At 41.1% G+C, this 26,856-nt stretch overlaps 2 protein-coding genes across 12 annotated transcripts in view; one reads left to right on the forward strand and one right to left on the reverse strand.

The window, feature by feature from the left end:
- LOC121287208 (tumor protein p53-inducible nuclear protein 2) overlaps positions 1-15,732 on the forward strand; it is a 42,436-nt gene extending 26,704 nt beyond the window's left edge. For 6 of the 7 annotated variants that reach the window (XM_041204881.1, XM_041204877.1, XM_041204878.1 and 3 more), the window contains exons 3-4: positions 8,788-9,136; positions 10,015-15,732. In XM_041204881.1, coding sequence (XP_041060815.1) covers positions 8,788-9,136; positions 10,015-10,264 — 599 coding nt within the window. In that variant the 3' untranslated portion in view covers positions 10,265-15,732. The remainder of the gene's footprint in view (positions 1-8,787; positions 9,137-10,014) is intronic. The other variant, XM_041204883.1, reaches the window with a different exon arrangement.
- A 5,964-nt stretch (positions 15,733-21,696) lies between these two features.
- Positions 21,697-26,856, reverse strand: part of ncoa6 (nuclear receptor coactivator 6) — a 62,332-nt gene continuing 57,172 nt past the window's right edge. For 2 of the 5 annotated variants that reach the window (XM_041204134.1, XM_041204130.1), the window contains exons 13-15: positions 26,522-26,558; positions 24,613-24,770; positions 21,697-22,147 (exon numbers count right to left, since the gene is read on the reverse strand). In XM_041204134.1, the coding sequence (XP_041060068.1) occupies positions 22,095-22,147; positions 24,613-24,770; positions 26,522-26,558 (248 nt within the window). In that variant the 3' untranslated portion in view covers positions 21,697-22,094. Of the gene's footprint in view, positions 22,148-24,612; positions 24,805-26,521; positions 26,559-26,856 lie in introns of those variants that run through there. The other 3 variants (XM_041204132.1, XM_041204131.1, XM_041204133.1) reach the window with 3 other exon arrangements.

Genomic DNA, 26,856 nt, shown 5'->3' on the forward strand with positions numbered 1-26,856 from the left:
CCTTCAAACCAAAACTCATTAGTTAGTCATTGATGTTTGTAGGATCTTACTGTCTAAGTAAATGGTTGGCGAATATATATGTCACTACACTTCAAAATAACTTGTTGTTGAATGCACAAGCCAAAATAGAGGGTTAGTATTGGATACTGGTGGGTGCAAACCAGCTGGAATCATGTGGTTTATGAACCAATTTGGCGTAAATAAGCCTGTGACAAATTTGCCAAGGAACCTTTTTTCTCTTCCAAATTTGTGAGAATAAACACCTTGGAACTTAATATTCTCCTTAATCGTGGCTCTAAATAATTCTACATGTCCAGAAATGCTCATGGTGCTCATTGTGTGGTTTGACCAGGGTTTTGTACAAATGCCTCAGTATACCTAGGAACCAGACAAGTATATTATTGTGTTAAAAGCAAAATACTGCGGATGCTGGAAACTGTGTGTTGGATTAGAGTAGTTCCAATAACTCCTGAAGACTCATGGTTGCAAACACTAACTTTATTACAACATATTTACAGTTATGAGAACACTCTTACACTAGTTTCTTTCCAGGCTGCTTTCTCCTAGAGATTTTCAGATCACATGGGTATATGTCACTTCCTTCCATGACGTCACAGATTATTACAGTTAAGCCTTTATAGGACATAGTCTAACATACTCCATTATTCTACATCTCCCCCAAGTCTCTGATCAGACTTCAACATTCTCTGACCTTCCTAGAAGCCCAATGTCTCAGTCTCCTAGTCATTCTGAACATTTCAATGTTTTGAAGACTCGTAGGAAATATAGCCTCTTTTGCTCTCTTGGGTAATTTTTTTTCTCTCTCTCTCTATGGTGTTGTCTTGTTCTCTTCTCTCTCTTCCCTATGTGTTTTTTTGAGATTCTGAACTTCTGTTACACTGATAAGCATTGTGGTGCCTTTACTAACCTACTGTACCTCGTTCCCCTCTCATTTGAATGGAATAAGGCATTCTCATTCTGCTATATTCTCATTCTGCTGTTGGTCTTTTGGATGCTGTTAAACAGAATTCAAACTATTAGATAGTTTGGGATCACCTGCTTCAGTGTCATCTTTCCTTCTTGATGATTGCAACCTCTCCAGTCTCTGATTTTCACTTTGTTGCTCAATTTCAATCAAAGTTCGTCTGTTTCTTCTTACTGTGCCCTGTTTTGTCTGGAAAATTTAAGATCTCGAGTGTGGTGACTTCTCCAAATTTCGATTGATCTCTGATCCAAAACTGTTCTCCCTGTCAAAGATCTGATAATGTTCTTTCTCTGTGACAACTATCATTTGTGATGTTTCATCTGTATTCTTCAGTAAGTTTCTTCTCTTTCTCGTACTTTGCCTAAGAGTGTGTCCTTGACCTGTGGCATCAGTATATGTGGAAGAGTAGGAATCTATGTTCGCAACCTTCTTCCCATGAGTAACTCGCATGGAGCCAATCCATTCTGCAAGGGTGGGGATCTATAACTTGAGCGCTAATTGAAAATCCTCATTCTTTTTCAGTAATGGCTTTACGGTTCTGATACCCCTCTCAGCTTCTTCATTAGCCTGAGGAAACCTCTGTGAACTTGTGTGAACAAATCCAAATAATGCTGTAAACTCTTGGAACTCTTTGGCAATCGTGGACTGCTATCTGATACCACAATATCAGAAATCCCATGGATTGCAAAAACTTATTTCTGTTACATTATCACTGCTTCTGATGTGTGACCATGTAAATGTTTCACTTCAATCCACTTTGAGTAGTAATCTGCTACTATTTTGAACATTGTCCCTTTACGCTCGAATAAATCCATTCTGAGGTGTTCCAAAGGCCCTGTAGGAAAAGATGATGACTGTCTGTGAATTGAAGAGGCGATACATCAGGATATCATTTCTTCCAGTGACTTCGAGGGACCCAGCCACCAAACCAAATACATGGTCATACCTAAATGACCCTGATGTAGGTGTTTGTAAGATTTCAAGTCTCAATGCTCTTGGTGTTGCTACCCTCTCATCATATACCAGTAAATCATAGACCACTGTCAGATGTGCTCACCACTCGAAATATGGTCTCAACATAGGACTATGTGGTGCATATATGTTGGCCATCCACTAATGCAAATTTCTCCTGATCTGCTTACATTCCTCATCTGATTTCTGAGCCTCTTTGATTTCACTCAATCTTTGTGCCGCTGCCAAGAATATATGGACTGTCATTATAGCAAACTCCTCCACAAATTTAATATGGCATTTTTTTTTTGGATTCTCTGTTTCAAAGCATGATGACACCTCTGCTGTGCTCTGGTTCCGTTGAACATGTAGCATATGAGCGTCAAGCATCATCAATCTTCACTTAAACGATTGAACTCTTGATGGCATCACTGCAAGCTCTTTCTGACTTAGTAGTGTGACTGAAGGTTTATGGTCTGTTTCTATTATAATGTGAAAACCTAAGATGTAGTCAGCAAATTTCTGGCATGCCCACGTGGCTGCTAATGCTTCCTTTTGGATTACTACGTATCTCTTTGTGTCTGTTAATGAACGTGATATGTAATAGACTGGTCTGCATTTCCCATCTCTTTGTACCTGAAAAAGTATTGCGCCCAATCCTGTAGAGGATGAGTCTGCTGCTGCTATTGTAGATAACTCTGGGTCATAATGTGCGAATATCTCTGATAACATCAACCTCTCCCTAAATTTTTTGAATGATTTCTGAAATGATTCTTTCCATTCATTGCTTGGGGTAACAATTGGCATGGAGGATCCTTGAGCTCTAGGTTTTTAAAGAAATTTTGCCACTTGATTCATGACCCTTTGTAACTCCGTGATGTTCCTTGGAGCTAGAAATTCTTTGACGGCTCTGGTCTTAAGTGGATCAAACTTTATTCCTGTTGCACTCGCTATGTGACCGAGAAATCTGGTTGTTGGCTGTGAAATCTCACACTTCTTGTTGAGTGTCAATCCTGCCTTGTGTAGTCTTCTCAGCACTGATCTCATTCTCATGTCATGCTCAACTTGAGTGGACCCACGTATCAACAGGGCATCCATGTGACAAACAGCTTCATGTAAGCCTTCTAAAAGATTTGACATTATTCGTCGAAAGATCTCAGGTGCTGATGTTATTCCAAAGGGTAAGCTGTTAAAAGAGAATCTTCCAAATGGTGTTATGAAAACTGAGAAAAGCTTGGACTCCTCTTCTAGAGGTATCTGCCAGAATCTGCTGTCAGCATCTAATTTGGGGAATATTGAGCTCTTCCCTAATTTAGCTAAATTGTCATCTACTGATTCCATTGGATGGACTTCTCTTACCACAACTTTTGAGTTGTGAGATTGACACATATTCTTACGGAACCACTTGGCTTCAGACCATCCCTGAGCACCAACTTGTTGGCTCTTTTATGGGTGAAATGACTCCTTGTCTTACCACCGAGTCAATCTGTTGCTTTACCTTTGGAAGTAAAGGGTATAGAACCTTTCTGGGCATATCTGAACTTACCTGTTTTTATCCCTCCAAATCCTGTAAACAACTTTGGGAATTTTGCTCACCCACTTGCCTTACACACTCACCTTCTCTCCATTGCGACATATGGCAACTAGTGCTATAAAAGAGGGCATGGCTTAGCTTCCCTGACACTCCTGCGCTTCATATTTCTGAGGTGGCCCTGGTTGAGAAGTCCAGGCGCAGCTCAAGCAAGGTAAGTAAATAGGAGCAGAGTGGCACTCCAGTGATTACCACTCCTTGGAAGATCCATATTTACAGTTGAGAACATTCACTCACACTAGCTTCTTTCCAGGCTGCTTTCTCCTGGACACACAGATCACATGAATATATGTCACTTCCTTATGACATCACAGACTATTAACGCTAATTAACCCTTTATGGGACTCCATTATACCACTACAGGGCATATATTTATAATATTTCAATTGGAGAACTTAATCAAAGCTAGTGCAATCTGTTGGAGTGTAGTAAAGCACCACTACTGGGGACAGTTTTTTTTGCCTGGGGTCAGGAAATTGGTCCTCCATAGCTAGTGAAGTATCGGGAATAAAAACCGAGAAAATGCTGGAAATTCAGCAGGTCTGGTAGCATCTGTGGAGAGAGAAACAGTCAACGTTTTGAGTCAAATGACTCTTCTCTGGAACCGAGTATCAGAAATGTCTGGTTATTAGGTTTCTCTGGTTTTGAATCTCAAGTCCATGAGTCTCATTTAACATACTTCAACTTAAGGGGCTAGAATGACATGATGAAGATGGGATGGTGAAGGTTGCTGTGTTCCAGGTGTTCATTCAAGCAGAAATTGTAATGCGATTGCAAAAGCAATTTTGGGTAGCAACCCAATAAAAAATAGAGGCAGCGGCAAACTGCAATATTTAAAAGTGAATACGAGAGTCATTGGTCTCCTGTGCCACAATTACACTTTCGGCCCATTGAGTCCATGCCAGCTCTCTGTAGAGCAATCCAGTCAGTTCCATTCCCCTGCGCTATTGCTGTAGCCCTGACAGTTTACTTCCTTCAAGTGTCCATTCAATTCATTTTTCAAATCATTGATCATCTACCTACCCACATTTTGAGTTCAGACCATTACCACTTGCGTTTTAAGTAATTAGGAAAGTTAATAGAATGTTATCACTTATTTTGAGGGGAATTCAATATAAAAGTAGGGAGGCTATCCTTCATTTGTACAAGGTACTGGTGAGACCACATATGGAGTACTGTGTACAGTATTGGCCTCCTTATTTAAGGAAGCATGCATTAGAAGCAGTTCAGAGTAGGTTACTAGACTAATCCTGGAATGGGTGGGTTGTCTTATGAGGAAAGGCTGGACAGGTTAGGCTCGTATCCACTGGAGTTTAGAAGAATAAAAGACGACTTAATTGAAACCATTAAGATCCCAAGGGGCCTTGACAGTATGGATGTGGTGGGGATATTTCCTCTTGTGGGAGAATCTAGAACTAGTGGGTCACAGATTTAAAAATAAGGGGTCTCTCATTTAAGACAGATGAGGAGAATTTTTTTCTGAGGATTGAGCACCTTTGGAGCTCTCTTCCTCAAATGGCAGCGGAAGCAGAGTCTTTGAATATTTTTAAGTCAGAAGTAGATAGAATCTAACAAGTGGGTGAAAGGTTATTGGTGGATAGGCAGGAGGTTAGAATCCAATCAGCCATGATCTTATTGAATGGCAGAGCAGGCTCGAGGGGCCAAGTGGCCTACTCCTGCTCCATATTTGTATGTTAAAAAGGCTTGCCTCATATCCCCCCCTGCATCTCTTGCCAAAAAGAATTAAAATGTACACAAAATATTCTTCAAACGATTCGAACCCCACCCAGGGTGACTTACTCTTATAAATTAAAATAAGGGACACGGGACCAGGAGTGGGGGAGGGTGGGAAGGGGTTTGGTGAGGGGGGGTGGGGGGTGCTTTGCTGGTTACCATAAGAATGGATTGTTGGTGCTGGTAAGCACGAGAGCATGATTTGGGGAAGGACTGTTTCTAATGATTATAAGATTGAGGAGGGGCGGGTTTAAAGCAACCAAAATTTATAACTTGTGGAATCTCAACATTGTCATCTCTCAGCTGGCTGGCTCTTGGACTTGCAGTCCCATTCAAAACACTGACCTGAGATTCCCAGGCTCAGTCTTCCACATGCTGTGCTAGAAATGCGGGACTAAAGGCATCCCTTAAGGAAAGCAAGACAAACGGTCAAAATAAGGGACAATCCCTTAAAATACGGGACAGTTGGTCACCAAGCCTCCACCTGACGTTGACTTCTGGTTTAACTGATTTGAGAATATGGCACATCCTCCTTTTCTCTTGGCCAGTGACACCGCAAGGTCACTTCTGCTATGGATAGTAACAGGATTAAGAGCTCGATATATTTTTATGTGAAGCGGAATATGAGCCAAGGGGAAATGTCATCTAAGCTTTATCTGGAAGACCTTTTACATCATTCCGTGGAGATTATTTGCATAAATCCCTCCCTCCCTCCCTGAACAGTCTCTTTTCTGTTCTGTTTTTAAAAAAATTAACACAAAGCTAATGTCTGTAACAGTGACCATGAAACTATCATCGATTTGTTGGTTTAAAAAAAATCTCCATTGGGTCACTAATGCCCTTTTAGGGAAGGAAATCTGCCATCTTTACCTGGTCTGGCCCACGTGTGATTCCAGACCCACAGCAAGGTGATTGACTTTTAACTGCCCTCTGAAATGGCCTAGCAAGCCACTCTCAATTGAAGGACAATTAGGAATGGCAAACAAATGCTGGCCTTGTCAGCGATATCCACATTTGGTGAAAGAATTTAAAAAAAATACAGGATCTGCATACTTTGCATTTTGTTTACAAAACTTCTCAGTCCAGTTCTAAGTTTTTTGGTCTTGTGTGGAAACTCTGGGACAAATTTAGGTTTGCGATAGCAGATTTCTTACATTAACACTGGTTTGAGGGAGTTAAACTAAAGTCAGCATGAATGCAGAATGTTGCAGTGATCTCATCATTTTACCAATTTTTGGTTTACCCATCACCCCCCCCCCCCCCAATTTGTGGGCTCGCTAACTGATCCCACTTGGTGCACTCACCATCTCACCAATATGTGCTGTTCAAAGACTGGGGAGAATAAAAAGTGCTGGGGTACATCATAATGGTCTTCATATACAGATACTGTATCAAGGAGTAAGGCAATCCTGGTTTTACTGCTATATTTCTTCATTAATCCAATTCTCATCCCTGCCCAACCTGTGACTTTCACCACCTAGAAGGACTGGGCAGCAGGCATCACTTGTGGGAACACTATCACCTCCAGGTCATACATCATTCTGACTGGGACATGTATCATATATCAAGGCTGGGTCAAAATCCTGGAACCCCTTACCTAACAACACTGTGGGAGCACCTTTACCACAGGGACTGCAGCAACTGTTGATGGTGGCAGCCCAGCACCACCCACCCTCTTAAGGGCAAGTAAGGATGGGCAATAAATGCTGAACACAAGAACATAAGCTACGAGCAGGCCATTCGACCACTCGAGCCTGCTCTGCCATTTGATAAGATCATGGCTGATCCAATTGTGGCCTCCACTCCATATTCCCGTCTGTCCCCCATAACTATTGTCTCCTTGTTGACCAAAAACTATCTCAATCAGCCTTGAATATATTCAGTGATCCAGCCTCCACAGCTCTCTGAGGAAAAGAACTCCGCAGAATAACAGGAACAATTTCTCCTCAGCTCAGCCTTAAATGAGGGACCCCTCATTTTTAAACTGTGTCCCCTAGTTCTAGACCACCCCCCCCCCTCCACAAGGAGAAACATCCTCTCAGCATCCACCCTGTCAAGTTCCCTCAGGATTTTAAATTTATCAATAAGATTTGAACTTGCTATTGATCCCCATACCTCAGGAATGATGACTATTGTTTATGCCTATGCAGCAGGAACCAGGAAAAGGATCAATGCATGTGTTCCTCACTTGGGTTCAAAAATGATTTATTTTCCTCCTTCTAAGTAGTGTGTGCACCCTGGAATAATGATGGTTGGCAGCATATGGAGCAGTATCACATTAGTTAGTGAACCTGCTTTGAGTAGGTTGGGAGCAAAATTAATTATTTCCAAAACATTAGCCTCCTGAATGGCTATTTATACCAAAAGAAAGATGAGATGGTCTTTTTTTAAAAAGTGTAGTATTGTTATGTAAGAACGAGTAAGCAAAATTAATATGAATTCTTCATAATAGCTTGGTCTGAATTTCCTCTTAACAGGAGGAAATTGTAAGGAGTTAACCTGTAAATTATGCAAATTAAGGGTAAAAATAAACAGATGGACATTCGTTATTTGACCCCACATAAGAGACACTTATTGACACTGGAGTGGGGAGTAGGGTGAGGAGCTAAATACTTGTAATGTTTGACTTTGTGAATAAATCTGAGTAAAGAATTGACTTCTGATCTCGTCCTTCATCAAATGGCTGTTAGAAGTTTAACATAATGTTTCTCTGTAATTAACGATTCCTAACAAGCAGGGCAACATGTGGCTTTGAAGTGTGCATTTTTGAGGAATGTGGATCATTAATTATGGAGCAACATAGAACACAGTCGAAGGGAACCATACCCGCTTCTTTTTTGATTTGGAATTTTGCATTGATCTAGAGAAAAAAAAGGCAGTTTGAAATTTGACTAAATAGTTCATAAATTTGAAACATAATAGCTTTGTACAGGAGAGTTAACGTTTTCATTTTGCTTTAATGTTCTTTAGTGAGTGAGATTCACCAGAATTGGGGGAAGGTGGGGGAATAGAAATTTTTCCCAGGTGATTCATGCACATCCAGGTTGATTTGCTTTTTTTTTGTTGTTGAGTTTGACCCCATTCTCAGCTCAGTTCAGTTTCTCTGGCGAGCAAGCAGGATCTCCACATTGTTTCCCTTTGTCCCCTCCCTCCCAAAATAACCTTGCTCTGCACTAAAAAAATGAGGGTTGTGCCTCCTTGTCGAGGCCGAATAAAAACCCTACGTTGCTACAAATGGAAAATTGCCCCTTTAGAGGAAATTGCTCTTTAGCAACTTGCTCTTAAGGAGGACCAACGTGTAAACTTTTGAAAATGCTGGACTAGGCCTGTCATTCTGAGAAAATGACTAATCAGTCTTTTTTTTGTTTTTTTGTTTTCTCCACCCCCTCCCCTCTGTTCCCATCCACCCCTTTCAATCCGATTCTTTTGATTTGATTATCTGTTAATTCTCACGCAAACTGTTATGACCACTGTTCATGTCACTGGATGGTCGCATGTACCTCTCACCCACACACCCCAAATTTAGATGATTGCACTACCCCCTCAAGTGAAGAAGCGGAGGTGAAGGCAAATGCTGCTGTGCCCAGCTCTTGCCTTTCAGATGAGTCCCCTCCATCAGCCTCTTCTTCTCTTGAGTCTCTCTGTCACTGTGGAAGCAGCTCTAGTCCTCCACAGTCTTTACCCTGCACTTTGGAAGAGAGTTGGTTTGTCACCCCTCCCCCCTGTTTTACTGCAGAAGGCCAGGATGAAGTCCAAGTGGAGAGCAGCCCCTTGGAGAACCTGCTCATTGAGCACCCGAGCATGTCTGTCTACGCTGCCGGCAATACCAATATCAGCACACTGGAGGAGGATACCAGTGAGGAAATCAACGATGGGTAAGATATGGCAGGAGTGAGTGTGTGTGTGTGTGTGTGTGTGTGTGTGGGGGGGGGGGGGGTTGGAGAGGCAATTGGATGTGGTTGAGGGAACATCAATTCTCTAGTTTTCCCCCTCAGCAGAAAGTAACTGAATAACCCTCTTCATCGTAATTGAGAACTACAGTGAGCCTCTGAATTTAATCTATTGAGAGTCAATTCTGCACTGAATTTATTGGCAACTTAACCTTATCGACGTCCGGTTCCTTCCAGAGTTCTACCCACATTAGTAACCTCAACCATTTTAAATCTGACAAATTAGTGTTGATTGTGCAGGCTCCCCAAGTCCAGCAAAGACACTAGCTGGGAGCTTCCTTTCTGCTGTGGTAACTTCACAGGAAAGAGCAACTGAAACCCCAATAGAGCAGGAGCAAACCTGAGGAAAGTTCTAGCCTAGTTGATGTGGGGCAGCTACATTCTGAAAGAATGGGAAAGGCGCAACTTAAATTCACAAGGAGGTTTACCAGAGATGAGGGTTTACACTTCTGAGCCTTATTCCCCACTGACACCGATGAGGGTGGACTTTAAGAATTCTGTGATAAGATGAGGGGTTGTAATGAAATACGTGGTGAAAGTTGTTTTCATTGGCCGAAAAATTTCAAGGAGAGGTTAAAAAGCAGAACTTTTAAATCCTTGAGGGAAAATTAGCTGTTTGACAAGAGGGGAAAAAAAATGTTTTTAACGTTTTTTTTTGGTGGGGGGGGGGGGTAAGAGAGAAAGTCACAATAGCTGGTGAAGAGTAACATCGAGGCAGATTTAATGGTCTAAATGGTTTGTTGCTGTGCTGTAATATTCTAGTTTGTGGGGGGGAAAAAAAAAATATTCTTTATCCACCATAGAAATGCAACTCCGACCCGGATGGAAAGGTGGGCTGCTCCAGCTCCTGCAGCAGCTGTCGGCCGAGCGAGTATCCTGGAGAAGGCGAGTCAGGTCCGCCGGGTCCAGCGAGCGAAACAACGGGTTGAAAAGCGCCAGCTGAGCCGTAACCGCATTCAAAGGCAGAACCTCGCGAGGGAGTGCCGCTTCCATTGGACCAAGCACCACGGCAGCTTTGTGTACCAGCCGTGCCGACGCCAGTACAACTACTAAAACCAATTCAGGAAAGCAACGAAATGAGGAGGGGTCAGTTAGACGGCATTTAACGATGAGTTGGACAAACTGTGCATCTTGCCGCACACGTTTTTTTTTAAACTTAGCTGGCCTTCTGGTTCTAAGCGTAGCTTTTTTAAAATAAAAGTCGTTCCATGCTCCGACTAGGACACATCATTTGGGACCTTTTCTTTTTTGTTTCCTTTCCTGTGTCTTCACGCTTAAGTCACTTTTTTTTAGGAATCTTTAAATGAATTAGATCCTTTTGCTTTCCTTCCTATTTAAGCCTCAGTTACATGTGGTCGGTAGGTCATTGTGGTGCAGTGCTTGCTTTAGTCACTTTAATGCATTTCAGGAAAATTGTGCCGGTGGAAAAAGTAAAGGAAGTAGCGAACCCACGACCAGGTGAACCTATTACAGCTTGCAGCAGTCGGCAGGGTGGATACGATTGGCCTGGCATGGTTTGTTTGCAGTCCAGATCCTAGACCACTAGGATGTTTATCGAAACCAAGCGGGTCAACCATTTTCAGTTTAAATCAATGTCACAAACATCACGGGGAGTGGAGTAAAATGAATGCTGCTGTCCTTACCAACCTTTTTTTTTAATCAGTTTATAAAGAATTGTTTGATCAGGTCACGGGTACTTAGAATAGCATCAGCTTTTGATTTTCTCGCCAGGAAATTACTTGAGGCTGTAATATCCCAAACAGTGACAGTGCAGGTAAGGTTGCGTTTTATCTGGTGTTTACGATCCTCACCGGCTATGCTGCTAAACCCTCTTAATTTATTGCTGAATTGTTCACCCTGGTCGTCAACTCCTCCTGTTGGTCTTGTTGCCAACTCCACTCACTGACTTTGCTCTCAGCCTTGTTGCCATCAGTAATGTTGAGTCAAATCTGGTGGAAGGATATATTTCTTGGCCTGGGTTAGAGTTAGGCTTGACCTTGAAGGTCGAGGTGACCTGACGGTGAGGCTGTGACTTTGTTTTAGGGGGTGCAGTTTTTTTCACTGAAGGGGTTTAATTTTGACGGTGGAGAGTCTGGATTAAGTTAATTTAATTTGCCAGAAAGAGAGGTATTATTGTGTGATTATATTTGATGCTTCCCTTCCAAGCCTTCTTGCTGCTCTGTCTTGCTGCTTAGAGTAAAAGATTGCAGACTTAGGTCTGAAACTTTTGGTTGGGTTAAAGTTACATGATCAAAAATAAGAGGGGAGTGTAATTTACCCCTTTTTTTAAAAAAAGTTCCTCTTTAATCAATATTTGGGAAAGCATTTCATCCATAAGCTCATTTCCATATTCATATTTTCATAAATTTGAGGTGTGTATGTGTATTCCTCCTGTCAGGAAATGCAGCAGAATCTTTACCTTACTAAAAGTGATCCTTTAATGAAGAAAGAAGGTCAAAAATATTAGCTCCCTTTCTTTTATAAACTTTAAAAAAAAATATAAGCCAACTAATTTCTGATGTCAGGGTAGGGTAGTGCAGTGCCTCTTTTTTACTGGACCAGTAATCCACAAAGCGAGAGAGAGTTCAAATCCAAACATAACAGATCAAGATTTTGAATTCACTTCTTTAAAAAATAAAAAACTGTTTCCAGTAAAAAAATTACCTCAACTGTCAGATTATCATTTTAAAACTCAACTAGTTTACTAATGTCCTTCTATGGGAAGGAAACCTGCTATCCTTACCTGGTATGGCCTGTGTCATACGATGAATAATTTCGAAATAAATTTGCATGGCTATAGGGATAGGGTGGGGGGAATGAGACTGACTGGATTGCTCTTCAGAGAGCTGGCATGGAATAGATGGGCTGAATGGTGACCTGAGCTGTTATGACTTCATATATGACTCCAGTTTCACACTGAGACTCTTAACTGCCATCTGAAGTGACCCAACAAAGCCAGGCTCAAAGTGAAATTCCAATTTGAAACCTTTAATGCTTCAAGAAGGTGATCCAGCATAAGCTTTGTAAACCCATATGGATTAGACACTAAAATGCAGACTTGCCAGTAATGCCCAAATCCTAAGAATTGATCTTTTTTTAAAAAAAGTATTTATACTGGAAAGGGACAACCATTATGATACTTGAGATTGTACTTTTTTCCTTTGTTTAAAAAACGTAGTAGGTTCTCAGTAGGACTAGTTTTGACTTTACTCCTTCCCAAGGATGAAAACTCTAGGCATCCACATTTGAATTGTTTCCCAGTTTGAGGTTCTTTAAATGGGAGAACATGGATTTGCTGTTTGTCCTCAATTCCTTGTCTTGAGTGCATTTGATCTCCCCTCTCCTGTTATAAAAGTTCCCTGCCTAAAAATTGTGCTCAAATTACCTTTTTAATCTCAAAACCAGTCACTCTTGCTTGGAAGCATAAACATTTTTATCCTCAGTTGTATTTTTCTTTTAAATCTGAAAAACCTTGCCCATACATAGAAACTTCCCCTTGTACAGTTGTGACTTTTTAAATTAATCTATGGGATGTAGTCATCCCTGGCTAGGCCAGCATTTATTGCCCGTCTCTTTGCACGTCAGAAGGTGGTGAGTTGCCTCCTTGAACCACTGCAGTCCATGTGGTGTATGTACATCCACAGTGTTGTTAGGTAGGGAGTTGGGAGGATTTTGATCCAGCTGTCCATGTGGAAATTAGGTGTCTGGACCTGACTGGTAGCATTGCACTGTACAGTGCATTTATAGAGCATCAGCATATTTCACCACTGTGCTACTCACAAATGAACATGTTTTTGTATCTAATCACTGAACAACAAATCTGTTTTACGTGGATCTATTTCAGGCCAAATTCATTGAAAGATGTAACCCACACATAGTTAAACCAGACACATCAAATGAAGCTTAGTCCGAGGAAGGTAAACACTGAAATAGGAACAAAATATTCCTTTCACTTCACTTTAGCTACACTAGGCACCTAATTCCCCTCAATGAAGGTTATTTAAACTTTGTATTTTTAAAAAAAAGACATCTAAAATGAACCAATATTGAGGTACTGAGTTCTTGTGAAGGTTCACATCTTGTACTGTGATATTTTGCCTCTTCAGGGTGATCAAACTGCCATAGAGTGCCAGCAATTTGTTTTCTTAATGAGCAGCATTTCTTTCCCTTGCCCAGCCTTTGGTCTTTTTTTTTAATAAGCTACTATAGCTGCTCCACAACTTGCCCCATCCCCACCTTCACTCCACTTTTGAACTTGTCACCAATACTAATGATGTGTATCTCATTTCCTTTCCTTCCCCTAAGGGTTAATTACCTCCAGTTTCAAGTTGACATGTCAGCGGGGATGGGTGGGCAAGGGTAGGAGAAACTTAGTACTGGTGAGTGAAAATTGAGGGAAATCCTTTGGTACTAATTATGTAAGTTGTACTTGTAAGATGCTGTGATAAATATACACACTGCACTGTACCTACACTAGTGTAACTGGGGCTTTCAACAACAATTTGTATCTACCTACTAACTTATACTGAATGCCTTGCTATAAAAGAAGGTCCTGACACTACAGTCTGACTTCCGGATTAACCAAGTGTGGTGCTGAACTAAGAAATATACAACTTTATTTTGTAACTGAAAACATGTAAGTTTGTGGACAGTATTATCTGTTAAATACAACAAAAGAACATTTAGAAATATATGCTGTGCTGTTGAGACCAGTGTTCCGAGGTAGAATTGCTTGTCAGTGACTGGGATGAGAGTGTTCTGCTGATGTGTATGTTTTGTTCGATTTATTTAAGGATATATGTGATATGTGAGCTGCAGTTTTCCTTTCTAAACTAGACAGCGCAGACTCTCTCAGGGACAATATGTCACAATGCAGTGTGTTTTTTTTTTAATTCAAAAACAAGATAAGATCCTTATTGAATAAAAAGCTTCTGAGGCTTTGATGCCTACTTAGTTTGACCTTTTTCTGGTTTATGTTCATTACAAGGTGACTAATTTCAGGGTGGCTAATAAAAGGATTATAGTAACTTTTTAAAAAAAAAATACTTGCTCTCAGGATGAAGATTGCTCATTTTCAAATAAAGCAGCTTCATCTAATGTAACATTTTAATTCTCCATCTTGTGATATTTTGAGAATCCTGATTTAAGATAGATGAATGGTTTTCCAGTCTGTCATATTGCAGTGTAACAACTCCTTTTGTACTTGAACATTTTAAACAGAGAAGCCTCTATCTTTTGTTTTACATTGATATGCTTTCATTCATTTAATGCAGAGTTCTGTTTAATTTGCAAAATACTTTAATGTATCCAGCAACTGTTTCACCTACTTAACAGGATCAATCTCTCCATGAATTCATGATCTTCATTAGAATTGAGTCTGATCCCCAAACTACATCTCATTAAGGAGTTAATGTTTGCTTAAGGATTGATCCTTTGTGTATCACTTTCAAAAATATTCTTAGCCTGGACTTTTAAAGCAATACTTTTCTGGGGGAGTTAAGCTGACATTCAAATGGTATTCCCTGCAGTTCCATTTTTCTTTCTCTCTCTCTCTCTACACCCCCCCCACCCCCACACCCCATTACAATTGTGGTTTTGAAATGTAGTCTATTAACTCAAGTAGTTGGATTATTCAAGTTTTAAAAGCAAAAAAAAAACTTAATTTCAGAAGCAGACTAATTTCAAAATCTGAGAATGTTACAGCATTGAAATGGTACATTTTAATCCATCACATCTGTGCTAGTATTTTCTCCAGATGGGTTACCTAGTTTAATCCTATGCTCTTGTTTGCTTTCCATATCTTCTTAGAATATTTTCAAAAGGAAATTTCCTTTGTGTAATATTCTTCCACTTTCCCCTCCCCCTGCCCACATATTGATATTGCACAGCTATAGTATTAAAATATAAAAGGTTGCACTTGTTTCATAAGCACCACCTGCTGGACATTCAACACTATTGCCAGATTCCAATTCAAGTGTATTCGGGTGAAACATGGTACTGAAGGGTGGTGTCTTTTTAAATTTTGTAGTTCTATACATCATTCTGCATATTTTACTGAGCAGCTATAGTCATCCGGCCACATTTTTTGTAATAACACAAGGTTCCTTGCTCTAATTACAATACACTGTATAGTGGTAGAGTGTGTGTGTGTGTGTTACCAGATATAAAATATATTTAAAAATAGTTATATGGCTTGTATTCATCAGTAACTTACCTCTCATTATGTATTAAATTGACTGTGTATGTGCCTTCCACTTGGGGATGGTGTGATGGGTTTTTAAATTGTGTATGTATATAATATTTAAAAAAAAATGGAGACTTGAGTGGTAACAGTAAAGTCCTATGCAAAAAAAGGCAGCTTGTTTTTCTTTTGGTCTTTCATAACTGTTTTCAATTACTGGAAGTATGAAATGTATAACTGGATTATGGGTGGAAATAGTGCTTCAAAATTAATACTGTCATAGCCAATTGATGATGACTGTGGGAATTTCATTATTTTCATAAAATTCACTTTTTCCAAATGTGTTGTCCTGAGTCTTTCACTACGAGCTTCAAAGATATTGCATAATTATGTTCGACAGTTCTATAGTTATATTTTTTTGGGAGGGGAGAATAACATTGAAGAGTGATTTTTAAAAACAATCCCTTGAATAACAGAATTTGACCTTAGAGGAGTCGCTGTCATCGCTAATGACGAATGTTAAGTTTCACAAGTGAGATATGCAGAGGGTTGAAACTTTAAAAAAGAGTCCAATTAATGGTTCCGGCTGCAGTCATACTGCTCCCCTTGCATCATAGGTTGCATGTTCCTATTGTACTTCAGAAGGCCATTCAGCTCATCATGTCTGTGCTGTATATTGCCCAGTATACACTTTATCACATGCTGATTTAGCTGCTGCATATTTAAAGACCTTTCCACAGGTTGCAACGTGAATCCGTTTGCCCTGAGGGTTCAAGGCAAATTATTGAACTGAGACAACGTGAGCTTTCAAGGTCACATTTACTTAAGCTGTATATTTTTAAAATAATTTGGGATTTAATGTTGGTAATCAGTTAGTTCTTTACAACACAAAGCAGTTTGCTATTTTAAGTCCATAATGACACATAAGGAGGCCAAGCAGATTCTCTAGAGCAAACCAGTCCATCCCAATCCCTCGCTTGATCCATATAGCCCTGCAAGTTTATTTCCCTCGAGCCTTTTGAAATCATGTAAACAGAGATGCTCAACCACCCTGCTAGGTAGCAAGTTCCAAGTCATTACCACTCACTGGGCAGCAACAGCTGTCCTTACTGAAACCTCTCCTGACTGCTTACACCATTCATGACCACCTAGCCCAAATTGTCATTGTGATGGTCAGACCCCCGTGAGCCTCAATTTGACTTCCACACCTCAAGCGCATTTTCTCTCCTCTAGCCCTTTGTCTAGTTTTACCTCACTTGTTTTTGTCTAGCAACAGACTCCACCTGAGATACACAATCTCTCTCTCTCCTCTTCCCCTTCCCCCCCCACCACCAACCTTTTGTTCCACAGCCACTCTACAGGCACAATGGGGGGAAAAATGGCCCCCCACTGTGCTGTATGATTCTAACTCATCTCCCATATTGCTCACCTTGAGTCTGACTTCTTGCTTAGCATAAGAACATTCCCCAACCCAGTGACTGCTCATCTTTCCACACTGATAGCTAACATTTGAATAATTTCCTCGTGTACTGTGCCCTAAAGTCCACTGTCAGTCTGCACTCGCTCATCAGCAAAATGATGGTTGTTGTTGGAAACAGTGCTTGCAAGCAGCAATCATCAATAACCTGCCCAATGTGGGTTTTGCCAGGATCACTTAGGTCTGGAAATCATTATAGCCTTGGCTTAGTCATAAAGGTCTACAAAACAGAAAAAGGCCCTTCAGCCCATCGAGTCTGCACCGGTCAAACAAGTGCCTAACTATTCTAATCCCATTTTCCAGCACTAGGCCCATAGCCTTGTACGCCATGCACATGTCACAAATGCACATCCAAATACTTCTTAAATGTTATGAGGGTGTCTGCCTCTACCACCTTTCAGGTGGAGAGTTTGAGATTCCCACCACCCTCTGGGTGAAAAAATTCTTCCTCACATCCTCTCTAAACCTCTTGCCCCTTACCTTAAATCTATACCCCCTGGTTATTAATCCCTCCACCAAGGGGAAAATTCCTTGTCTACCCTGTCTATGCCCCTCATAATTTTATACACCTCAATCATGTCTCCTCAATCTCTTCTGCTCCAGGGAAAATAATCTCAGTCTATCCAATCTCTCCTCATAACTAAAACTCTCCAGCCCAGGCAACATCCTAGTAAATCTCCTCTGCACTTTTGCTTGTACAATCACATCCTATAAAGCCGATTCCAGAACTGCACGCAATGCTCTAGCTGTGGCTTTACCAGCATAACCTCCCTGCTCTTATATTCTAAGCTTCAGCTAATTAAGTTAAGTATCCCATATGCCTTCTTAACCACCTTATCTACCTGTCCCGCTACCTTAAGGGACCAGTGGACATGCACACCAAGGTCCCTCTGATCCTTGGTACTTCCCAGGGTCCTACCATTCATCATGTATTCCAGTGCCTTGTTTGTCCTGCCCAAGTGCATCACCTCACACTTATCCGGATTAAATTCCATTTGCCATTGATCAGCCCGTCTATATCCTCCTGTAATCTAAGACTATCCCCCTCACTATTTACCACCCCACCAATTTGTATCATCTGCAAACTTACTGATCAACCCTCCAACATTCAAGTCTAAATCAATATAATACCACAATCAGGACGGAACCCAATACCGATCTCTGTGGAAACCCACTGGATACAGGCTTCCAATCACAAAAACTTCATCATCATCATCACCTTGCTCCAGACCTCATTGCAGCCTGGGCCCAGTCAAAAACAAAAGAGCTGAATTCCACAGGGGAGGTGAGAATGAACGCCCTTGATATCAAGTAGCCTCAGTATAATTGAAAGCAATGGGAATCGAGACAGGGGTGGACTCCCAACTGGTTGGTGGAGGCCTTCATTTGGAGGAGTTTTCAGGATAGGGTCCAAGGTCCATCTTCAGTTACTTCAGTAATGACCTTCCCTTCATCATAAGGGGGGATGATTTTGCTGATGAAACAAGTCTGCTCATGTGCAGCAAGATCCGGACAACAGGGTTGATAAATGGCAAATAACACTTGCACCACTTAAGTGTCAGGAAATGACCATCCCAACAAGAGACAATCTAACCACCTCCCTCGAGTTTAAACATCATTTCATAATTGTCAGGAAGGTATAATTTCCATAATGTTATTTTAGATATGTCTATGCATGTGGGTGTGAGATTAATTGAATTAGAGGCAGCTAGTCTGGATGTTTTGATGTTAATTAGGTAAACATGGGCAAGTTTAGAAACATAGGTGCTAAGGGAACATTGCATTTTTAAATAAACCAGGCTAGATTGTTTTCAAAGGAGGGGTGAAATATGTCACCCAGTCAGGTGAAGTTTAGAAACAAAGGTATTTATTTTTCCCAAAGATTGCTGGTAAAACTTAGTGCTAGGAGAGGTTTTTTTATCAAGAAGATAAAGCCCAAAGACATAATGCAAATACCCATTGTTTCACTGAGAGGAAAATGTGTATAAAGGGGAGAAAGCTGTTTGTGAGGGAGGCAGTTTAACAAGTGTGAAAAGCCTACAGCCTATATGTACCAAACTGCTGCCTCCAGGGACTGAAGTTAAGAGAACTCACTTTGAATTCGACTTGTTCGGGGTATCATGTTTCTTTGCCTGGGTCTTTTAAAATCTGTGTGTCTTACTGTTGCCTTAACGAAAGTATAACTGGGAGTTAGATTAGATTGATTAGGGGATTTAGAAGTTATCATAATAATTTGTAGATTTATATGTATTTAAAATCATTTCTCTTATTAATAAATATTTAATCTAGTTTTGTAAAAACCTATAAGGCTTGGTGGTCTTATTACTACTGAATTCAAAGCATGCACCTTGAAATTTATACAATATGCAAAACAAGATGTGGCAATTGTTTCAAGTTTCCCTTTGGGATTTGAATAACTCAGCATTTACCACCTGCAGTATCATAACAATAATTGAATCCCCCACCATCAACATCCATGGGGTTATCTCTGACTGGAAACTTAACTCGACCAGCCACAGATTGTGTTGCTATGAGATGAGGTCAGGCGCTGGAAATTCTCTGGCAAATGATAAGCCTATTTGAGGAGGACCTGATCAACCACATTAAACATTCCCTACACTAGCAGCACAACATGGCAACAATGTGTGTCATCAAGATGCACTGCAGCAACTCACCAAAACTTATAGTGCTGTCAAAGGAACCCGGATGAGTTGCTGCAGTGCACCATATATTTGTTACACACTGCTGCTACTGTGCATAGATGGTGGACCAAGCAAATCTTTAAGGTGCCAATCAATCAGGTTTGTTTTGTCTTGGGTAGTTGAGCTTGAGTGTTGTTGGACATGCATTCATCCAGGCAAGTGGAGAGTATTTCATCACACTCCTGATTTGGACCTTATAGATGCTGGGGATGCAGGAGATGAGTGATTCATTGCAGAATTCCCAGCTTTTGACCTGCTCTTGTAGCCACAATATTTATATGGCTGGTGTAGTTAAGTTTCTGGTATTTGGTAACCCCAAGGATGATGATGGTAGGTTGTTCAGTGATGGCAATGCCACAATATCAATGGGAAATGGTTAGATTCTCTCTTGTTGGAGCTAGTCATTGCCTGGCACTTGTTTGGCATAAATGTTACTTAGCAGCCCAAGCCTGATGTCGTCTAGATCTTGCTGCAAGTGGGCACAGACCGCTTGAGGAATTGTGAATGGTGCTGAACACTGCGCAATCAGCAAACATCCTGACTTTTCTGACCTTTTGATGGAGGGAAGGTAATTGATGAAGCAGTTGGGCCTAGGACACTACCCGGAGGAACTCCTGCAGCACCATCCTTTCAATAGCATGTCTGGAAACAAAGATTTCAAATGTTTATACGGGAATTGTTTGGTAATTAATCCTGCTTGGGAAATACTGCACTCGACGAGATGGTCATTTACTCTTCCTCATAAAAAAAGGCTTCACAAATCCACTGAATTACAACTCAAAGCAGGAACAGCAACCATTAAAGAACCGCTCTCTCCCTTAGTCTGGATGTTACAGAGCTTATTTGCAGCATTGTGCCGAGGGAGAAAACCATTTTGTAAGAACAAAATTAAAGATGATATACTGTTTTCTAATCACATCCAATCACCCACCCACACCCCCCTCCCTCCCCCCTACCCCAGGTCCTCTTCCTTTGATCCCCTCCTGCTTTAAACAGTAGGTTGCTAAAAAAAATTCAAGCTGGCTAAGCGAACAGCAACACAAGTCTCATCTGGTTTAGGCACTTCAGTCAAGGCCACTGGTGAGTGAAAACAGATTGAAAGATGCAGGAGAGACTAATTTGTTAGCAGGACTTGTGACACCTGTTGTCTGAGGGAGAAGCAGCAGTACTAAACGTTTGAGGAGAGTTGAGTCAGAGAATCCTCAACTGACAAACCAGCTCTCCTGCCAGAGGAGAATTGTATAGGTACCACTGAGCAAAGAGTATGAACACTACACCAGCTGAAAGTTCACAAGTTAAGAAACTGCATTCTAATACACCTGACATTCACAAGGTCAAATAGAAGCAGGCTGTCAAAGTGTTTAATAAACAGCTATCACCAGAGGTTTGAATTCTTTATAATTTGTATTTCTACATTTAATTTTTATTCTGATACACAAATGGGTTGAACTGTACACAGCTGATAAAACCTTACGTAGCATGACTGGGTGGAAATATTGAATTGTACTGGCTGAGGGGAGTTTAAATTATATTATTTGTTGCATTACCTAACTGCCATTAGTCCAAGCGCCACCCAAGATAAAATTCAAATGTCAACTCTTTTCTTCTCCGCCGATGCTGCCAGACCTGCTGAGTTTTTCCAGGTAATTCTGTTTTTGTATAAAATTTCAATTGCTTTCTGGTGCTTAGCATATCATAGGTAACGCTCGATGCCAGACTTTGCAAAGGTGATTAACCACGCTCACTATTTCCCCACACTCAAAATTAATTGCTGCACTGCTATTACAATCTGTCTGCGACACAGAGTCATCGAAATCTGCCTCGAGATTGGTTCGTGAATTCCATCCCGCAGTTAAGCTGCGCGCTTCCTCAAATAAAAACAGAAATTGCTGGAAATAGTTGGGCAACATTTGTGGAGAGAGTAAGAGTTAACACTTCACATTGATTAAATTTTGTCACACCTGAATGAGCTATTTCCAGCATTTTCTGATTTTGTTTCAGATTTTCAGCATCCACAGTATTTTGCACCCGTCTTGCCCTCCCAGAATGAAGTGCATCAGCAAGTAATTTAGGCAAAATAACTGTATAGACTAACTGGAAAGGGATACTGCTTTGGACTCAACTATCCAGTGGAGATGGGCTTTATTGCACCCTGGTACAAATATTCACATACAGTACTTAAGACTTAAACACTCACTTCAACAGTCAGTAAATACCACATTAAAAACAACATACTACATTCTAACAAGGTCTGACAGTGACAAAAGCTGGCAATTTACTTTAGCTTTGCAACAGAAATTACCAGTACAGTTACATTCGGGGAAGTTTTTACTGGCTGTATGACAGGTTTTTACCTTGTTAAACAGTTTCAGGATTTAAAGATTTTTTTTTTTAAAGTCACATTTCAGTGGGACAAATATTAAAACAGTCTTCTATACACAAGTTCATGCTAGAAAAGTAGCTTGGAAAAAATTATTTAAATTCACAAACATTTACACTTCACACGTTTACAATGGAGAGATTTCATTTGGATTTCCTTCGTTTTGTTTGTGTAGGGCTGGTGCCTGTACTGGTATCTAGAAGAAAAAGGAGGGAAAGAAAATAAGCCTTTGTTTCTTTGTTTACAAAAAGAACAGATATTCCAAGATAGTTTAATTAGTAAACGCAATATCTGAGGTGCATCTGAGCTACCGTCCAAGAAAGAATGAGGTTCAATACTCGAGCTACATTACTGCAGGAGGAGTCCCACATAATAAGTGTGAAACACAAACCTCTGAGAGCATTTCACATGATGTACTATGACATAAACGTGAGTATTGCAATAGCTGGCCTCTGCCCATGGGCCAGAGATGATGATTTACCCAAAAAGAGGACCCACATAATCAGGGTTCACAGTCATCATGATCTACTAGAACACACAGGAGGTGGATACTGGGCGAAGATGGAGTTGAGTTCGGCTGGAATGCCCTCATGGGTCAAAGTGCCTGCCAACACTATTACTCAGGTTTGCACATAAGTAATGGCCTCTTGGCCAAAGTGTCACAGAACCATAATGCAACATAAGTTAGAGTTCAACAAAAACTGAGCAGATAAAATTAGACTCTTCATTACATGCTACAAAACCAGTACTGACCTCTTATTTTTAGTCCACTGTGCACCTTAAAGAGACAGTTTGCATTTTATTTGTAAAGTGTGTGTGGTAGGACACAGTTTTGAAAATTTCAGGACTCTTTCCCAACCATAACGACGACTAATAAAATATTAAAGTTACTCTACTCAGTCTCTTCCTCCTAAGGTGCTCCTGTTTGCCACCCAGCTTTTCAAAGTGGAAGCCTTCACCAGTAAGTTAATCAGGCATCACCCAAATGTTGAGTATATTTATATGGCCAGAGTGTGGATTAGATTAGCACCAACAGCACAGGTTCGATTCCTGTTCTGGCTGAGGGGACTTGTACCTGCCTCCTCACCCTGCCCCTGAGAATGAAAGGCAATGGTAAACCACCACTGACAAAAGCTGCCAAGAAAAGCAGCTCAGCAGACAAAGAGCCAAGGACCTGTCTTCAGGCAGAGCACACATAAAAGGAAGATCTAAAAATATACTGGTAACTATTAACATAAATGGAACAAACACTCTCCATGAAATGCAATACCATCCCCCACACCCACCTCTGCCCACATTAGCATTTTAATACTTCACTGATATGAAAATGAGAATATTATACACTCTCACGGTACACTCCAGATGAAGTTGAATTAACATGAGTTCAAGGTTCCACGATGCTGTTCAGTACCAGTTTTGCAAGATCAACAATTTCCAACCATAGCAAGTCTGCTTCTGGGAACAAAGTGATGGCTTGGTGCTCAGACCCAATTTCTCCATTCCCATGCCCTCCTCTCCAGGGCATGCTGACCCAAGCTGGGACATAGCCACTCTTGTTGTTTACAACGCGACCATACTTCAAATTTTACTTCATCAGCTGTAAAGTGCTTTGAGATATTTGGTGGTCGTGAAAGGTGCAATATAATTGCAAGCCTTTTTTCTGTGCAAACTCTCACTAACTTCAGAGCCTAAATAGAGAGGGTCAGCAATGGCCCAAAGGAGAAGGCGCTATAGCTAATACCATAATAACACATCTACACACTTTTTAAATTAGAGCAGGGAGAAAAATATCACTGGACAACAAAGGACCTGAACCTTTCCCCTTATCTCCAACCCTGGAATTAGATTTGGGGAGGTGGGGGGAGGGCGGTATGTGGGATTAAAGCCAATTGCAGCACTAAATGCTGTCCTGGCTGAGATTAGATAACTCAAAGTCTAGAATTTGAACTCAGACTTTATAGGCTGTGTGGTCTATCAGCTTAAGGAGCAGCGCCACAGCTTTTACAGCCAGGTGGTACACAGGCAGTCCCGTGCACAGCCGGGTGGTACACAGGCAGCCCCGTGCACAGCCGGGTGGTACACAGGCAGCCCCACGCACAGCCGGGTGGTACACAGGCAGCCCCACGCACAGCCGGGTGGTACACAGGCAGCCCCACGCACAGCCGGGTGGTACACAGGCAGCCCCACGCACAGCCGGGTGGTACACAGGCAGCCCCACGCACAGCCGGGTGGTACACAGGCAGTCCCACGCACAGCCGGGTGGTACACAGGCAGTCCCACGCACAGCCGGGTGGTACACAGGCAGTCCCACGCACAGCCGGGTGGTGCACAGGCAGTCCCACGCACAGCCGGGTGGTACACAGGCAGTCCCACGCACAGCCGGGTGGTACACAGGCAGTCCCACGCACAGCCGGGTGGTACACAGGCAGTCCCATGTACAGCCAAGTGTGTGTTTCAGGCAGTCCCATGGAAAGCCAGGTGGTACACAGTCCCTTTACCCACATACTCATAGGCAGAGCTCTGGGCAAATTAACAAATATTTCTATGTCAGAAAAATCTGTTCAAAGAAGATTGAACCTACTATCCATCTTCATTTTAGGGAAAGAGCAGACATCTGCTAAAATATTATGAACCTGGGGCTATTAAAAGAACGAGTTCTACCTTTTGCTGCCCCTGTTGAAGAGCCTGGTCGTGAAGGCCTTTTCCGCTGTCCATTTTCAGAAGATTCCTGAAGGGATGAAGACTCCTCACTCTCTTTTTCAGTCTTTATATTTCTTCTACTAGGGCTTTTTGATTTTTCTAGATTGTTCTTTGCTTCACTGCCATCAAAAAGTAAGTGAGGATTATTTCCTCCTTTTATTAAAAAAAAAGGCTTTTAATAGAAATATAGAAACACTTAAGAGAAAAGAAAATATAATTTTAAGGCTTATTTTTGGATTCCACAAATAGCCAGTAAAAATGCTAGTCCAGAATAGTACACCTATTACCAGAATCTACTGCTGCTTCCCATTCTAGTCTTCAAAGCAGTCAATTAACTCTGATTGAACAGTAATTTTTAAGGCCAGACCCCTTTGCTTCAATAATTTTAGCCAATATTTGGTGAAAAACCAAACAAGTAACTTTCATCGGACATGGCTCCTTTCCTGAGGACATACAGCAGGGAATTTCATCTCATGATCATTCCACTCTCCAGAAAAGGAGTCATTTAAGTTCTGACTTGGCATCCCAATACTAGAGCAGGATACTCCCCTGTTGGCTGCTTTTCCACACTTCTGCATTCTCTGGGCTGAGAGAGAAAGACATTTGAAAGACGATTTAATCTAAAACTGGTGACAATAACTTCAGGTTCAGCTGCATTCCAAAACCAAACTGAAGGTTGATATGAATGATCAGAACTTCCTTTGACTCAGCCCAGTAACAATCAAAGCTTATCAAGAAACTAGCCTTTTTCTTCCTATAACAGGGCAATAGTCATGATTGCTTTTCTTATCATTAGACTTGAGAGTTTCAATTTGCTCAATAAAAGTAAACAAATAGAAATTCGAGAATTTGAAGCAGTCCAACACAGCATTACAGTCTACATTTTACGAACATAGGAAATAGAAGCAGAAGCAGGCCATTTGGCCCCTTGAGCCTGTTCTGCCACTCAATAAGATCATAGCTGATCTGCTTGTGTTTCGGGTTCCTCTCAATCCTGCTGGGCTGTCACCACCAGTGACACCGAATGAAGCCAAGCACTTCCTCTCTCTCTCTCAGACAGAAATAATTTATAAGGAGATCTTCAAAATTCAGGCTATTAGTGAATAGATTGCTTTCTCTGCATCAGCAGCAGCACCTGCAACCCCGCCCCCCCAACCAACCAACCAACCTCCACCGGGTGACTGGCAAATAAGGAATGAAAATATTAAAATGATCAGGTGTGGTCGCAGGGGGAGTAGTGGTGGCGGTGGGGAAACAAAGAAAAAAGGAGGATCAAATAAATTCTGATAATAAGCTAATTTGGCCCCATTGGCTTCTTTTGAAATCTGGATCCTTCTGAAGAGCTAAAAGTTTCATTTTCTAATAATAATTCCACGAAGATGCACATACATAGGCAGTAGGCGTGCAGCTTGATTCAGGTACTGTTGTTTCAATTATCACCAAACCCATGAAAAGTTCTAAACCCAAGGACCTTTGGACTTTTAAAAAAAGTTAAACAAATTAAAAACACTTGAAACTTAAATAAAACGTGCATGCTATCAAACCAAGCTGCCAATACAATACAGCAAAATAGCAAAGAAATGTTCATATCTGTGATTCCTCCCACAGGTTTCACCCACCTACCAATGCCGGTTCAATGGTAGGTGCAGAAACGAGGAAGCCAGTTGCCTCTAGGACAACAATTAATTCATCTCGACCCAAAGTTAATGCTTGTAATTCATTAGGAAAATGTAAACAGTACCTCTCTGCACTAAAGCTTCTCAGTCATGTTAAAAAAAAAGATTTAAAATTGCAAGTGGATCAGTGCTGTTGGTACCTCTGCCTTTATAAAATTTGTTTAAATTGACTAATACTAGCAACATACACATACCTCTGACCCGTTTCATTTCCAACATTTAAGTCTTCTCCTGCATAAAAAACCCACAAATTGATTAATGGAAACAAGGCATTTTAACTGAAAAGTTTATTCTAAGAACACATTTACAGCTCCAAACTAATCATCCCATTCATATGACAGCAAGGGAAGAGAGGAAGAGAAAAGGAGAGACAGAAAAGAGAAAGAGCAAAAATTTGCATTTCACAAGCTCAGGGTGTATCAAAGCACTTTACAGCTAATGAAATACCTGTGAAATGTAGTCATAAACAGTAATGAGATAAATTACAAAATACTCTTGAGGGATAGACATTGGCCAGTACATCAGGAAA

Source organism: Carcharodon carcharias, chromosome 14 (genome assembly GCF_017639515.1).
Source record: "Carcharodon carcharias isolate sCarCar2 chromosome 14, sCarCar2.pri, whole genome shotgun sequence".
In the NCBI taxonomy this organism is placed as follows: Eukaryota; Metazoa; Chordata; class Chondrichthyes; order Lamniformes; family Lamnidae; genus Carcharodon; species Carcharodon carcharias.